Genomic DNA, 16,759 nt, shown 5'->3' with positions numbered 1-16,759 from the left:
ATAAGCTAGAACATGATAATTTTAAGCATACAAAGTGATTTATCCTCATTTTAGAATGTTTAACAAATTAATCTTTGCTCTCACAATCACCTCAATTTAACTTACAAAAGATTTTACGCAAAAGTAGCATCATAATGTACAAAAAATTAGTAAGTTAGTAAGGAAAATATAACACCAATACTTCAATAATTTATTTTGGATTATTAATAAAGCTGTTCTCCAGTTACTCTTTTGCATGAGCTTCACCAAGTAATCGAATACCAAGACTGCCATATTTGTCTATGTGCACAACCAACAGACCTTCGAATCTGCCTGCTGACTTTGGCTTGAACTGGACTGGCAGGTTGATATAATGCTGGGATCTGTAAAAAGGAGACAGTCGGTTTGCAGCATTAGTGACATTAATAACTAAATCTTGCTAGGCATACAAATATTTTTCCAGTTTATTATGCTTTCTGAGAAGAGACCCAGAGAGAGCCTTGAGTTATCTTTTTTAAAGTTCACATTACTGGTGTTCAGTGTTAGAAATATGAAGTTGCTGCTGTCCTATCAGCCAGTCAAAATACTATAATACTTGGATAGCTACTGTCGCTGGCTTATCTGAAGAAACTCTGTTCTGTATCTCTGCTATAATATTGACAGTTTGGAAGCCTTATTAAAAAGTAGTAATATTGCATGCTTTTACTTTAGAAAGAATTTTGCAAACAAACTTCATATGTACATCAATTGATCACTGAAACAGAAAATTTAAAAGGAATCATGTAGAAGCAATTCACAGAATTAGACATTTTGCAGCATCATCAAGACCTGATTTACTACATAACATAAGCAAAGCAATAGGGATCTTGGGAAAAAAATGAGGAATCAGAACTTGAATGAAACAGTGTGATGTAAAATCTCTTAAAAGATTAAATTCACAAAGTCACCACCTAGCAGAAAGATCTACAGATAGTGCTAATACTCTATGTATTACTTCTGGCAGCTGTGATTTAGTCTTGTTAGCCAACCAACGCTACATTTAGTGACAATTGAGATTGCAGTCGGAAACACTCCATACACACAAAACCTTAAAGGCTGAAAATAAGGGGAAAGACTTGTGCATTTTTTTCCACCTTCACATTGCCTACAACACTATCAGTAACACACTGTGACTACAACCTTCCATAAGGGTTTCACTTTCATCTCCAGATATCCAAAAGCAACAGATACCCCAACTTCAAACTGATACTCCAACTCAAAAAACTTAACAGTAACATCTCACACTTTTAAATCAGTTATAAGCAGATCTGTCTCATCTTCCATGCATTTGGAAAGTTATTCTGCCTTAACTCTGCCAAGGTCAAGGTCACGTTAAGGCTTTTTTTTGTTAGAGTGCAAGTTTGATCGATCACTGGTACGTTAAACAAAACCCTGAAATTTTGTTGCCATATTTAACATTTGAAAGACTGTTCACACAGGATACACTGTTGCATCTACAAATTGTTCTTTAAAAAAAAAAAAATATCATACTACTACAATTTATGATTGTTTCACTGTGTGACACGTCTTGGTCTGAAGACTTCCAAGAAAAACCCCCAGGTACTGTACAAGCTGGTGTTATAGCATGGATCAGAGGACAGGATGTTGGACTGGGAGTCAGGAGACCTGACTTTCCTGGCTGTTCCACTGACTCACTCTGATGTTGCTTTATGCCTCACTTTTCCCATCTCTAAGATGGGGAGACTGGTTACGATTTGTGCAAAGATATACATTTTAATTAGAAGGCCACAATGTTGAAGTTACTCTAAAGTCCGAAAGTGGACCGTAAGTCTATATTTCAGCATGATATATCCTTACTGGTTATAGGGTTTTACCTTACAAAATAGATTAGATTTGTTTTGAAACCTCTAATGTTTCTTAGTAAAATTTTATTATACACTTAACTCACCTCAAAGAATATTTCGAGTGCCTGATGTGGAAAGGCTCTCTGGGATTTACAAACTTCAGCTGCAATTTAATATGAAACACTTTAAAAAACAACAGGCAAGCACTACTGTAACTATTTTAGCACACACTTCAGTACAACTCATGAAGCTTCCAACTACAGACTTAGATACAACTTTAAAGAAAAGAATGGATTCTTTTAAGAATGGAACATGCCCAGCTCTATACATAATGAATACGTTAAAAATCACACTGCAGGACTTAAGACATTAAATTAGTTTTAAAAATTAGACTCCAACAACAACCCTATAATCAGCCTATGACAGTTGAAAGAGGTGATAGTTTAAGTATGCTATTCAGAAAACTCTTGATACTTAAGAGTCAACAAGCAAAAGAAAAACTAAAGTTGTAAGAAGCCTATAAAAATGAACTTTCTTTTAATATATAAAAATTTAAAGTATGAAGTTTGGAACCAATAGTTTCTACTAATGCACCGAGCATTAGAACATCTTAAAACAAAATTCTTAGTATCAAAGGTTAATGAAAATATCAGAAAAGAAAATGGTTAGATATTGTTCAGGCAATTAAGTGCGATTTTAAATATTTTGAATTAAAGTGTCAAAAACTTACCACATGAGTAATAAAAGTATTATTCCGCAAATTGACTTTTAAAGTGCTTGATTCCCCAACTCTGGTTGGTAGAAACGTATAATGATCTTCTCGGGAATATACTCCTCGAATTACTTCATTTTGCCTGGTTTTCAAAAAAAGGTTGAAATCATTAAGTTCCCTATTTATATTACATGATCTGAATGTACCAATAGTTTCCCATCAAATGGTTTGAAAAGCAGTTCCAAAATAGAAATACATTCAGAATCACTGAAAAGTCAAAAGTAATTTGGTCTTATAAGATATAGGGCTGTAAGATACTGTCAGTTTTAAAGCAGTACGGAGTCACTCTAAGGGCTTTTAGGGCTACTATTTGGCACATTCAGTTAATTAAGAGATTACAATTTAGAGGAATACTATGGTGAAGTAGTAATCAGAATAATTTACTCTATACTTTCACAGCATTGAGTTGTGATCATATGCTTTACTGGAGACCTAGGAGATGAACATTTCCGTATGTGCACCAGGGATCAGTTCACACTAGGGTTACCATATTTAAAAAAAAAAAAAAAAAAAAAAAGAGGACACTCCACAGGCCCTGGCCCCGCCCCTTTCCCACCCCCGGCCCCGCCCCAACTCCGCCCATTCCCCGCCCCTTCCCCAAAGTCCCCGCCCTAACTCCCCTTCCTCCCTCCCAGAGACGCGAAAAAGGCTGTCCGAGCGCTACCAGCTTCACGGTTTGCCGGGCAGCCTCCAGACCCTGCGCCCCCGGCCGGCGCTTCCCCAGCGCAGCTGGAGCCTGGGAGGGGAAGCGCCCAGCCGGGGGCGCCGGGTCTGGAGGCTGCCTGGCAAACCGTGAAGCCGGTAGCGCTCGGGCTTCAGGCAGCCCCCATGCCTCCGGACCCGGCGCCCCCGGCTGGGCACTTCCCCTCCCGGGCTCCGGCTGCTGTGCTCCTCCCCTGACTCTTCGGCTCTCTTTAAGAGCCGAGCTGCCCGAGCGCTACCGGCTTCGGGCAGCCCCCTTGCCTCCGGACCCTACGCCCCCGGAGCCCGGGAGGGGAAGTGCCCGGCCGGCAGCTGGGGTCCGGAGGCAAAGGGGCTGCCCGAAGCCAGTAGCGCTCGGGCAACTCGGCTCTTAAACAGAGCCGAAGAGTCAGGGGAGGAGCAGAGCAGCCGCGGGAGAGGAAGTGCCTGGCAGGTATTTTTCCCGGACATGTTCGGCTTTTTGGCAATTCCCCCCGGATGGGGGTTTGATTACCAAAAAGCCGGACATGTCCGGGAAAAACCGGACGTATGGTAACCCTAGTTCACACTCATAAAAAGGAAGTGCATATTTCATTGTGTTTCACATCCACATTTCAATCTTTGAAGGCTGGATGATGACAGGGAAAGATTAGTACAATGATCTTGGGGGAAATCATATTTTTGAGGGAAAGGCCTGTGTGTGAACCATGTCCAGGCCTAAAACCCAATTAGGAGTCAAATGCTACTTTCAATTCTGGGTAATTGACTGAGAAGAGCAGCAAAACTGCACCAAGCTCAAACCAGACATGCAGATCACAAATGGAGGGACTGCTCTGGAATAGCAAACTGAGGGCAACTGGATTCCGTTGGTGAAGATTTGCACTTATCTAAACACGTGAAGTGTTTTGGAAACATCCTGGGCTCTTGTAACTAACTCCAGATGAGAACAGGATTAGAAATACTTCCAAAAGCATGGGAAAACTAAAGAGGGAGAAGAAACACCGAGGGCTCATCAACATGGTGAATTAATCCAAACTAGAGGGACATAAATGGTAGTGTGCACTAGCATGTTGTGCGCTAACTGGCCCGTGTGGTCCATTTCAAACAGTAGAACGCTAATGTGCACTAGGGAACATTTAGTGTGTGCCAGCAGGGCCAAGATGAGCCAATTAGCATGCAACACATTAGTGCCCACTATAATTTACACCCATGTAGTGAGAATTAATGCACCGTGTAGACAAGCCCTGACTGGCAAAAAGGGAAAGAAACAAAGGAGAAAGCTGGACAAATATTGCGAAAACTCATCTTATTAGAAATCACTAGATAATGCACTCTTAGCTAGTACCATCTTTAAACGGTTTCACACTTCAAAGTGGTTCTAATGCCTGCACCAGTTGTCCCATAGTAGCAAAACACAACCACACACATAACTAGTTTTGAACTAATGAAAATATGGCAAGTTTGCTTATGGCGAAAGGCTAAGAATCATAGAAGAGGTCTGCCACACAAGTGTTCTCAACTATTTTGCCCCCCCCCTTTTTTTTTTTTAAACTAAAAAGATCCATACCCAGTTTTAAGTGTAGAAGCTTCAGAGCCAGCTCTTCTTCTTGGCATAACTGGAATTTCAGTTTTTATTAGGGCACATGTGGAAACTTTTGCATTCACAGCTTCATTTTCTGTTGTAGCACCCTATTGGTAAGATAAACCCTACAGTTAATATTTGGAGTAAAATTAAACATTAAGTGACAACATTTACATAGTTCCTCAAATATGGCTCAACCTGAATAGTGTTTTTGCTTTATTGAAAATATTAGCTCATGGTTTGTGCCACAGTTTTACAATATTCTGGAAAAAGGGAATTTACTTATCGTTCTTTGAAATACATTGCCTCTGCAGGAATCATACTACATACTTGCATGCCTCTTAAACCACTTCACAGCAGTAAACTATTCCAAGATTGTTGGCAACCGATCCATTTGGACAGTAGGTTTCCCTTTGGAATGTCTCACCATGGAGTACAAATGAGATTACTTCTTAAGTAGCTTCAGCCTCTCGAACTATTTAGCATCTTAGCCACAACCTGAAATTTTACCTCTCCAGGCAAATTATGAGGGTTGCGGTAAATGAATGGATTTCTTAACATTAATTCTTTGTGAGCAACTTCTTCCCTCATTCTCTACAAGCAGGCTATGACTTTTTCCTATGGAATTCAGAAGCTGTTCCTTGAAGTCCCACCCCTCACGTTTGGCCACCAGAAAAGTTAGTGTCTTTACACCTTTGGAAGAACAGCTGGTTAATTCAAAAACAAGAATCTGAAATTGTATTAACATTAAAGAGCAAATTATACACGTTGCATTAGAGAAAAAAATTCCAAATGTTACAAGTTATCATTCTGGTCCTGCAACAAGCCACCCGCGTGGTTAGAATGAAGAGAGAAGCTGCTAATAGAGAAGACTGTGCTAAGAATTTTCTATTCTGCCACACAGTTTCTCCCCTCATACTCTACAAATGGCAAACAGTGATCAATGAAACAAAGAAGCAGGGATGGAAAGGATAAAACCAACATTATTACAGTAGGACAGATAGAAATATGCATTCTTACATAACATGAGAGATTCCTAATTTGGAAAGCAAGCCATAATGATATCGCATTTTCCAGTAAGAAGCGGTCTCTATAGAGAAACAGAAACCCACTTTGCAGAGTTTGATAATGAACTGAATGAGGATCATGGCATGGTTATGCAAATTCTCTGACATAAAAATGTTTCCAGCCCACAATTCCTCCTGGAACCTTGCACGTGGAGCCTAGACTCCCTTAAAGGAATGATTTTCCAGGTGTTAAGTTCTGCATTGCTTGGCATATATCTTGTCAGCAGCTACTTTGAGGCCCTATCATTTTGGATAGAATGGATACAAAGGATATGATTCTACTCCTGAGGGCATTCTGCACCAAAAAAATTAAATTCTGCACACATTTTAAAATTCTGCAAAATTCTGCAAATTTTATTTGTTAAATAAATGTGAAGGCTCCAGCATGGCTTTGGGGAGCAGAGAGATGGGAGATCACTGTGCAGCTCCCTGCTGGGACATGTACTCAGCAGTGAGGCTGCACCCAACCCTGACACAGCACAAGGACCAGGCCTGCCCCAGAAACACCCCAGGCCCTTGCCCCTCTGTGCTTGCCTACACCTGGTGCACCTGGCAGACTCAGCAAGGCAGGATCCAACGTAGAGGGGCTTAGTGTGGAGGGATCCAGGTGTGGGTTGAGAGGGTTCTGTGTGGGGCAATCTGGGTGCAGGCACCTCAGTGGTGGATTAGGGTGCATGGGAATCTGGATGCACAGGGGCTTGTTGGGGGGGGTCTGGGTGCAACAGTAATGGGACTCTGCAGGGGGTCCAGGTGAACGTGGTTGGGGCTCAGCATGGGGGGCCTGGGGGTGTGGGGGACAGAGCTTGGCAGGAGGGGGTCTGGGTGTGGGACGCTCAGTAGGGTGTCCAGATGCTGGGGGAGTGGGGCTCACCGGGGTGGGGATCCAGGTGCAGCTGGTTGGGGCTTGGTGGGGTGGGGATCTGGGTGCAGATGTCTCATTGGGGTGATCCAGGTGCAGGGGGGCTTATCGGGGGCGGGAGGGGGGGGAGTCTGAGTGCGGGGGGGGGTGAGGCTCGGCAGGAGGGTCTGGGTATGAGGGGGTCTGGATGGATGGGGAAGCAGCTCCCTATACAGGGATCCCTTCCCCTGCAGCTGAGGAGTGATGGGTGCAGGAAGGGGGGGGGGGAAGAGAAGAGGAGAGGGAGTTTGCAGAGCTTCATAAAGCTGGGGGAGAAATCTGAGAGGGGTCTGACCCCAGATGCCGTGCAGGGGAAGAGGAAGTACCGTCCTCCCCAGCCCAGCCAGGTCTAGCAGCTGAGCCCAGCGCAGGGCAGGAGCCACCAGTAGGGTCTTCCCCAGTCCCGCCCCCTGCCCCACAGTGATCTACCTCTCTGCTGGCTGCCCTGGGCACCCGAAACATACTGCTGTGGAGGGTCGCATGATGGCTCTTGTGGCTTCCCTTTGCTTCCCTGTCAGGTGGTTATTTTTCCACGGGGAAAAAAAAGAAACCTGCACGGGACAAATTCTGTGCATGCGAAGTGGTGCAGAATTCCCCCAGGAGTGATATGATAGATGCATGTACTCCATATGCTCAATATATCTTCTAGAGTTCTATGAACATCCTGTTATGACAATTTTCCAAAGGATGCTGAAGATAGACAAAATGATGGTATTCATCTCCTGGGAAGATTAAAAAGATGCATACACCTCTGGCAGAAGTGTTTCTCAAGATGTGAGGACAAAATTGTCCTCACAGAAGCACAACTGACTTCTATTAATATCGTTGCTCATCGGTCTTTCAGAAGCAATTACCAGAAAAGCAGGACTTGACAAACAAATAAAAAAAGAATTATGTGCACTCATTTTGAAATGTGCCATAAGGGAACTGGTAAATATCACTGCAAGGAGGTAGGATTCACCACAGGTTTGTCTAATCCAGGCATTCTGCTAAATCTTGGGGATGGGCAGTCAAGGAATCTGATGTATCTGCATAACAAGTGTCACTAGAGGCTGGTAACTATTTTTTTGGGGTGCTTAGTTATAAGACTGTCCCTCCAAACCATGCTAGAGAAACTCTAGTATAGCCAAGATCACTAATCTTTGGGATTTTTATTTACCCTCCAATCAGAAATGAAAACTTGACCAAATGAACCAAGGCACTGTCCCTGCCCCACAGAGCTTACCTCTGATGGGTCTAAAAAAATGATTGGTCAATTGACTGGTCAAATATTTTAAAGCACGAATTTATTAGGACAAGAGTAATAAAAAAAAAGAGACTTTACAGTCCCCAATAGCCTTCAATACTTATGCCTAGTTACAAAAAACATGTTACTTAACTGAGTTATTTGATCTCAAAAATGCAAAACATTGAAATTTAGTTTTAAAAAATGGAAAGAAGTACGTGACCCTTTTAGCAATGTTAGGGTAACATTTAAATGTGAATATTATTCAAGACTGAACAGTTACTAAAGAAAAGAAAAATGAAATTACACGAACACATGGCAATTCTAAAAAGAAAAAAATATTTTAATGCACTTATGCTAGGTAGGCAGAAAGCATCTTAATGGCTGCACACCTTTTCTCTTTGTGTTGGGGGAGAAGGTTTAATGTCTGAATTCTCATCTCCTTTCTCCACTCCCTTCTGAGTTAATTTCTGTATGTTTGCCTAGTCAATTTAGGTTGTAAGGTGTTTGGGGCAAGGACCTTGTCTTAACTTGTTTAATGTATTTTTAAAACCATCATGTACATTGATGGCCTGGCATATAAATAAAGGTGTACATACAATGTTTGTTCTAGAAGAATCTAGATGCTCAATTATCAATGATCCCAACAGAAAATCCCTGGTACTTTTCAATGCCAAGGCTGCATAATCACAGGTGGCCTCAGTTGAGATTAAAAAGGATCCTGTGGTTCAACAGGTCTTGTCTATTCTGCAGGTGCAGTGAAGGATGCTTTGCTAGCTCTAGCTGGTCCAAAACCCATCTCTGGGGTAGGCCATGAGGGCCCAGGAGGTTGACCTCCACACATTTCAAGGAGGTTCATGTAAAGGGCACATTGAAAAGGCACCAGGTTCTTCTCTGGTCAGAAAAGAAATTTCCACTACTTCTGAGAGTAGTATTGAGTATTTGTTACCCTCTGGTGGTTCCGCAGACATGACCAGATATACTGTCAAAGCCAACCAGAAGATTGTATCAACAAGTGATTTTTCAAGATTTTATCTTCCTTTTTACTGAAGGCCCATAATTGCTGGTCATCTCATCTTTCAATCCTACAGCACTTGCTTCCATAGCTTGTTAGCAATATGCTGGAGTTAAAAGTTCATTTTGCCTGTGAACAGACATTCATACCTAATCCAAAACAGATACTCAATTCTGAATTACATGTGGGAAGCTTTCCACATCTTCACCAGGAATTTTTGGAGAAGTGGCATTGCAGTCAGGGAATGAGATGGATGCAGGACACCCAGAAACCGAAGACACTAGATTATGAATGTCTAATGCTGGGAAAATTCTGGCCAGAACTGTGCCTATTGCATTTCTGGGGTGCTTCTCTGGGTTGGGGTCAGACAGCTCTTGTTCTTGAATACCATCACATTTGAAGCATTTCCAGATGGACAGGGCTTTGATTGGGGTGTTGTCCAAGAATGGGTATAAAAGATATATGCTTTTTCAACATTTTTACAGCTATATCTATATACATCTTTTTTCAACATTTTTGAAGTGCTGATATCAGAACTGAACACACTTCCCGTAATGGTCTCACCAATGCCCTATGCAGAGATGTACTCTGTACTCCCACCCTCTATTCCCCCCTTCATATATCCAATGATTGCTTTAGCCCTCTTGGTCATTGCACTGTGCTGTGAACTCACATTTAGCTGTATATCTACCATTGCCCCTAAGTCCTTTTCAGAGTCACTGTATTACAGGATACAGTCCTCATCTTAAAAGTGACCTATGTTCTTTTTCCTAGATATGACCTTGCATTTGCCTTCTCTTCCTAATTAAAAAGACATCTGTTAGAAAAGGAAGATCTTCAATAGCTGAAGCAGAAATTGTGTTGACCTTGTTGCAAACAGATGTATGGCTAATGACCCTATTTGATTAGACAGCCATTCCACTTTAAGCTCTTTCATAGATCTTTTCAAAGTGATCTTGACACATCTCATATTTTCTGCTAAGAATGTTCTTTCCCAGCGAGGTGGAGTGTTAATGGAAAGATCTGGTTGTGAATACACTATTTCCCAAAGGCACATTGCTTTGAAAATTGAGGGGAACAAGTCCCACCTTACTGCTTTATAAGCAGTAGTAATATATGGCTGCTATGTTGCTCATAACGGTTAACAGCTTTATTGACCACTAATAACATTCTCAGAGTTGAAGGAATTGCTCAAGGCTCTAGATCACTGTTATGGAGTTTGGCTTCTCTTGATTTCTACAAGCTTTGAACTAGATGTGTTTATTTTTCTATAACGACATCTTTATATCACAGAAGTTTGGGGGGGGGGGAGGCACCATATCAAAGGAATTCCTTAAATGATGTATGGAATCAGCCATTGCATCAATGTTTCCCAAACTGCTTGGGGAAGAGCTAGTATATTTAGAATGAACAACTGGACAATACCTGCTTACCAGAGATACTGTGCTTGTCTTATGCCTAGCACAAGAAATAGTGGTACGTATATACACCATCACATCGGTATTCTAAAACAATTCTTGACTGGATTTTCTTGGTGATGTATGACAATCATGATATACATTTGTAAATGCAGATTTATCTTGAAGAAAAGCTGAATTACCCTTTGAGCCTAAAGTTACATCCTACTAAAGTCAGCTCATGTAGCCTGAAAAATGAAGTTTAACTTGTTCACTTGAGACACCGGTATTTCAGAAGGGAATAGAAAACACGAAAGATCCCAATGAACAAATTAGTGGCCTTTATGAACAAATGTACTAAGTACAGATACTAGCCCTAGACTATGAACACTGGCTGTGGTAGTTGCACATTTGTTAAAATCCATGAGATCCAGTTAAGTCAACCATCAAGTCCTTGCATTGACAAAGGTAGGCACCCAACTTGTTTCTATTCTCTCACAATTTCCTTTTGGAGATATGGATGTAGGATATCTTGAAGGTTGAGAGCTCTGGCTCAGTCCATGAGTACTTTAGGGGAAAGTCTACGGCACTTAATGATTCAAGAAAATAAAATTCTTTATGGTGACTGAATCTGAATATCTTTTCAGTATAAAGGAGTATTAGGCTGAACTGCATTCCTCTGCAATTAAAAGGGTCCACCTTTTAATATGAGCTAGGAGAAATCCAGACTGCCGACCTTGTTTGCATTGCCATAACTTTTTCTAGGAAAGGAAGCTTAGCACTGAAACAGTCCTGTCACTTAAAAGGAAGGTCCCGAAACTTTGTTTACATGTCCTAGAAAAGGTCCAAAGCATGGAACCTTTTAAGTACAACATCTGATGCCACATACTTTAAACATGCGTATTTTATATTATATATATATAAATAAAAAAAATCAAGCTGTTCTTTTACTACACCCTTCTCCTTTGCAACTGAACCCACAGGGTAGGATCCTCCACCCTACCCAAAGTCCAGTTGGATGCAGTGAAATGAGCTCAAAGTGGGGCTGGACTGGCCATAAGAATGCTGGTTGCAGCTTCCTGATCTCACACTGCCTGAATCCTGGCATAAGTTAGAATTGAGCAATAGCTCTAACTTACACCTTACACTACCAGAGAATTGGGTCTATAGCTCAGAGAAATATTCAGTTCCAGAAAAAAGCTGAGCTGATGATTCTCCATTTTCTCACAGAAGAACAAAGCAGCCTCCAATATGAAAGGCTTGCCCTGTAGTTGGGGTCAGATAGGTGACCCTCAAATCCAGACACTATTGTTCAGGGAAATGATTAAATCTCCATACATATAGTTAGATCTATAGCCTATTGTCACAGACTGTACACCTCTTAAATCCTGACCCTCTCCATACCATTCATACTGGAAACAGACCAAAGAGGTCTAAAATTAAAATAATGTAAATACATTTTTATCACCAAGTCAAATTAAGTAAACCAAATTTGCCAAAAAATGCTGACAGATGAACTAGTCCATGACTCACTTCACGGGCAGGTGGATAATAAGTTAAATCTGATGGAAGAATTGGACCTTTATGTAAATCGGAGTTAGAATGTTTGGATCCATGGGTCAACAGGCAAGTGCCCCAAAATAGTTTACTGCTTTGGTATGTTTTCAAGGCTAACAAGAACAGAGTACCAATCCTAGAGTGGGAGCTACAGAAAATTATGGAACATCAAATTATGTTCATGATCCGACCATGCAATGCATTTAGCACATACCCCTACTTTTCTTCCACAGCTATAATACTGCAGCTGGAAAATTTGTTAAGAATCTGTGTTGTCATGTTGCCTAATGTTAAGGAGATTATCACAGACAACAAAGCAAGCATGCACAAAAGGTGGAGCAAACTGGGGTGTGAATGTACAGCGCACTAGCCTACCACACATTTTCCTGATCTTAGAATCTTTAAATATTAACCGTAATATTGCATTAATACAATTTTTACATGTATCATTACTTTTTTTAGACTCTATTATTTTGCAGGAGTTATGAGTGATTTGATGCAAGTCCATGGATTTAAAGCCCCACAAGATAGGTAAATCTGTCACTAAATCAGTAATTACCAGAAGGGGTAAGTATTTTATAATTCCCTTCAAAACAGTAAATGCAAAATAAGATGTTAGAGTTAGGGTAAAGTAATCACTTTAGTTATATAAACCTTCAAATTGCTATGTTGAGCAAAGTGTGTTATATCTTTTTAAAATAATGATTATGAAAAAAAAGAATTGAGACTACCTGCAATTAAAGATTTACTCTAACATTTAATTATGTTCTTAATAATATGTTTTGGACAAATAGCACACAGTCTTGAAGTATGATTGATTTTATATATATATATATATATATATATATATATATATATATATATATATATATATATATATATATATATATATATATATATATATATATTTTAAATCCCACTTTAGCAAGTGATGTGGACAAATACTGATTAGCAGCTTATGGTGTTCATATACTTACCACTCCAGATAGTTGAAATCTTAGTTTATGTTTCATGTGAGGTTCTGCAAGTGGATGACACTCAAGATCCCAAAATTGAGCATAATCTCCTCTATCCCTAGGTAAAAAGATGATAGCAACCTACCAGGATAGGGTAAAGTGTTAGTGAAAGTTTACTTAGATTTTTATATACCACTACAACCTTGTCTACATGAAAAAGTTGCAGTATTTTGTACTGGTTTAACTATATCAGTTTAAATTCACAACCTAAGTGTGACACTGTACCTCAAAGCAGCACCCTGGAACTCCTATACTCACCACTGTCATATAATTATATGTTTTGTACAAAGTACACCTTGTATCATTTTAAAAGTCTTGATCTGTTGAGCATTATTATCCTGTTGGATCGTATGTGCTATCATTTTATGTGAAATTATGAAGTTTTGCTATCTGTGTGTTACTGAAATATGTTGTGAGGTTGGGAACACCCACCTTTCAGATACAACAATGGAGTAGCCAGACAGCAGTTAATGATTCATCAACACCCATCAAGGAAAGAATCCACTATTCCAGAAACTGTATACAATGGAGAGTTCTCAGAAAGAACACATAGACAATGGAGACTGCTTGACCAATGGGGGTGGATTACCCACCTCACAGCAAAGGTCTTTCCAGCAAGCTGGAAGAAACTATAAAAGAGGGGAAGTGACATCATCACTTAGACTCACTCCCTGCCACAACTCAACACCTGGAAACACGTCTGGAGGACAAAGACTTTGAACTGGGGGAGGGTGGTCCCAGGCTGAGAGAATCCCAGCCTGTGTATTGAGGATCTGTGATCTGTTTATACCATCTGCCAGGATGAGACATTTCTTGATTCAAATCCTGTTTAGTTTGTAGAATTTAAACTGTGAATTTATTTTTGTTTCTTAAGTAACCAACTCTGATCTCTATGCCTGCTACTTATAGTCTCTTAAAATCTAGCTTTCTGTAGTTAATAAATCTATTTTATATTTTACCTAAAACAGTGTGTTTTGGTTGAAGTGCTTGGGAAATCTCAGCTCAGTTTACAAAGGCTAGCGTATGTCCTCGCCACATCGAGGGAAGGGTGGACTGGGTAATGAATTTTAACTGGCCAGGCTTCTGACCAGTGCAAGATGGTACAGTTCTGGGGTGCAAGACTGGGGAGCTGGAGAAAACTGGCTGGAGCTATTGATGATTATGTAAGGCTGGGAAAGCATTCATGTAACTCAGTGGGGTGTATCCCTACCTGTTGATGTCTGTGTAAGTGCAGTACCTATCAGAGATTTGCAGCTTGCCACAGCATCACAGTGTGAGAGGGATACCCCAGGTTGATGGGACAGAGGGCTCAGCAGTCCAGGTTGCACCCTGGGGACCCTGTCACACCAAGTTACACAAGTTACAGCTTCCCTAAGTTCCAAACTTGCTTGTGAGAGAATGTGCTGCACTTGTTAGAGGCGATTTAAATATGCATTACAATGAATTGGCTATGAGTCAACTTCATTTGAACAGCCTTAGGCCTTGTCTACATGAGAAAGGGCTTGTCTCTATGGAAGGGTGCATCAGTTTAACTAAAGCATTAATTTAAAACAGACTTAGTTAACCTGGTGCAAAGCCCTGTATGAGTACTCGTAGTCTATGGGCTTGTGTACACAGCAAACAGGGGTAAGAAGATAAAATACACTAGCCTGCGCATACTAACAGACTGCATAGACTTGGCTACTGAGAACTGGAAGTTCCTAGTGCACTATAAGACTGACTTGGTTTAGTTTAACTAAATTGGTGCAAGTTTGTGTGAAGACAAGGTCAAAAGTGAACTGGTTTGACTTAATCACTTTAACGCGAATTTGTTAAACTGGTGCACAAGTCAATTCAACTTAAGTAAAACCAAAATAAGTCTGGTTTTAACTGAAGCAAGCATCCACACTGCTTTCTGCATGAGTTTTATGAAGACAATTTAAAATGAAGCCTCAGGTTGAATTGGTGTAACTTCTGCATTTAGAATCAGAGGGGTAGCCGTGTTAGTCTGGATCTGTAAAAGCAGCTGCTTTTGCATTTAGAATGGTATTCATCTGAAATGTTGCCTTTCAGCGCTAGCAGACTAGCAATAAGCTTTCCAGCAGTACAAAGCATATATTCCTTTAAGTTCACCACATACATTTGCAATAGCTTGTATCATCAGGAAGCCTGAAAGCATTGTCTATTTCAGGGGTTCTCAACCTTTTTCTTTCTGAGCGCCCCCCCCCCCCAACATGCTGTAAAAACTCCCTGGCCCAGCTGTGCCACAACTGTTTTTCTACACAGAAAAGCTAGGATCAGCATTAGTAGGTAGTAAGAAGGGCAATTGCTCAGGGCCCCATGCCACAGAGGGCATTGCGAAGTTAAGTTGCTCAGGCTTCGACTTTAGTCCCGGGTGGTGGGCTTGGGGCCCCGGGTTGCAGTCCTCCGCAGCGGGGCTCTGGCTTTTTGCCCTAGGTCTTAGTGAGTCTAATACTGGCCATGCATGGCGGACCCCTTGAAACCTGCTCACAGCCCCCGAGGGGGTCCCGGAGCCCTGGTTGAGAACCACTGCTCTATTCCATTGTATTAACAGATGCAACATTAAAAATCAAAATGGTTTTTAGTATAGGCTTTATAAAACTGCATCACCGCACATATGTTACTCAAAAAAACTTCACAAACTACAACGGATGAGTAGGAGACAATGCGGTGAAAGAGTGAATAGCTGGAGAAGGTCTAAAGCTAAAAAAATTCACAAATATTCAGTGATTCCTTATATGCATTTCATCTTCAAAAAGTATTGTTAAAAAAAGGAGTTTCTCTCCTAAGAAAATAGCTTCATAGATGCAAAATATAATGTATGTATTGTAGGGATTTTTCTAGTATTGTCAATTGAGTTTACATGAAGAGACATATTGATGAGTGGATGCTAATGACCTTTCTGATACATCTGAAAATGGAGTACATCTGGCCCTATTTTGGATGGCCAGTGTTTTATCATTACCATTTAAATAGATGTTTAGACGCATGTTAAACTATTTCCAACTTTAAAGAAGTCCATCTGAAACGAGGTAATATTTCACAGAGTGCGTATTCGTCATGTAAGTAGTTACATTACAGTTAAGACACAACATTCGTCTGCTTAAATTCATCATAACACTAAAAAAAAGCTTACTTTTTCTTTTCCATGAGCTCCAAGTGTACCAGAAACACGGGAACATCTGAAAGCTGTGTAGGTAGCCCTGTAAACATCTCCACTTTCATCTACGCCCTACAAATGAGATAATTAAGTTTTGATAAATCAAATATAATAATCTGCTTCATAAAAACGTGTTCTAGAAGCATCCACCAAGTTTGTAAGCAAATGAAGAATATTCTATAATATTTACAAAACTATTGTGGTCTAATGACTTGTAATAGAAAAAGTAGTACATTAGCTAGAAGTAGGGGTTCTCAAGCATTTTCATAGTGTGGGTCACATCTAAGATTGTCTCATGGACCACCTTCTCTCCAGTTCATGATTGCATTGGCCTAGGCCCCACCCACTGGCAATCAAATGTTATCCCTCACATCCACAGCGATTAAACATAGAAAAATTAGGAAAATAACATGTTTGATTTCTTGAGAGTCAACATCATGTGACCATCCAGCTCTCTACAAATCCAGTAGTGCCCCATGGACAACTTGTTGTCCACTAACCACACACAGAGAGTTTGGGGACCACTGAACTAGAGGAGAACAGCAATGAATAAGTCATCTAGCTAC

The 16,759-nt window shown here is 40.7% G+C and overlaps 1 protein-coding gene across 1 annotated transcript in view; it reads right to left on the bottom strand.

The window, feature by feature from the left end:
• Nucleotides 1-223: 223 nt before the first annotated feature.
• The window catches only part of CEP192 (centrosomal protein 192), a 185,828-nt gene continuing 169,292 nt past the window's right edge, over nucleotides 224-16,759 (bottom strand). Inside the window, exons 44-50 of the mRNA XM_065398324.1 lie at nucleotides 16,170-16,265; nucleotides 12,998-13,114; nucleotides 11,243-11,252; nucleotides 4,844-4,952; nucleotides 2,554-2,677; nucleotides 1,928-1,986; nucleotides 224-362 (exon numbers count right to left, since the gene is read on the bottom strand). Coding sequence (XP_065254396.1) covers nucleotides 224-362; nucleotides 1,928-1,986; nucleotides 2,554-2,677; nucleotides 4,844-4,952; nucleotides 11,243-11,252; nucleotides 12,998-13,114; nucleotides 16,170-16,265 — 654 coding nt within the window. The remainder of the gene's footprint in view (nucleotides 363-1,927; nucleotides 1,987-2,553; nucleotides 2,678-4,843; nucleotides 4,953-11,242; nucleotides 11,253-12,997; nucleotides 13,115-16,169; nucleotides 16,266-16,759) is intronic.

Source organism: Emys orbicularis, chromosome 2 (assembly GCF_028017835.1).
Source record: "Emys orbicularis isolate rEmyOrb1 chromosome 2, rEmyOrb1.hap1, whole genome shotgun sequence".
Taxonomy (NCBI): domain Eukaryota; kingdom Metazoa; phylum Chordata; order Testudines; family Emydidae; genus Emys; species Emys orbicularis.
Note: the sequence above shows the minus strand (reverse complement) of the source record. Positions and strands in the feature narration are given on the sequence as shown.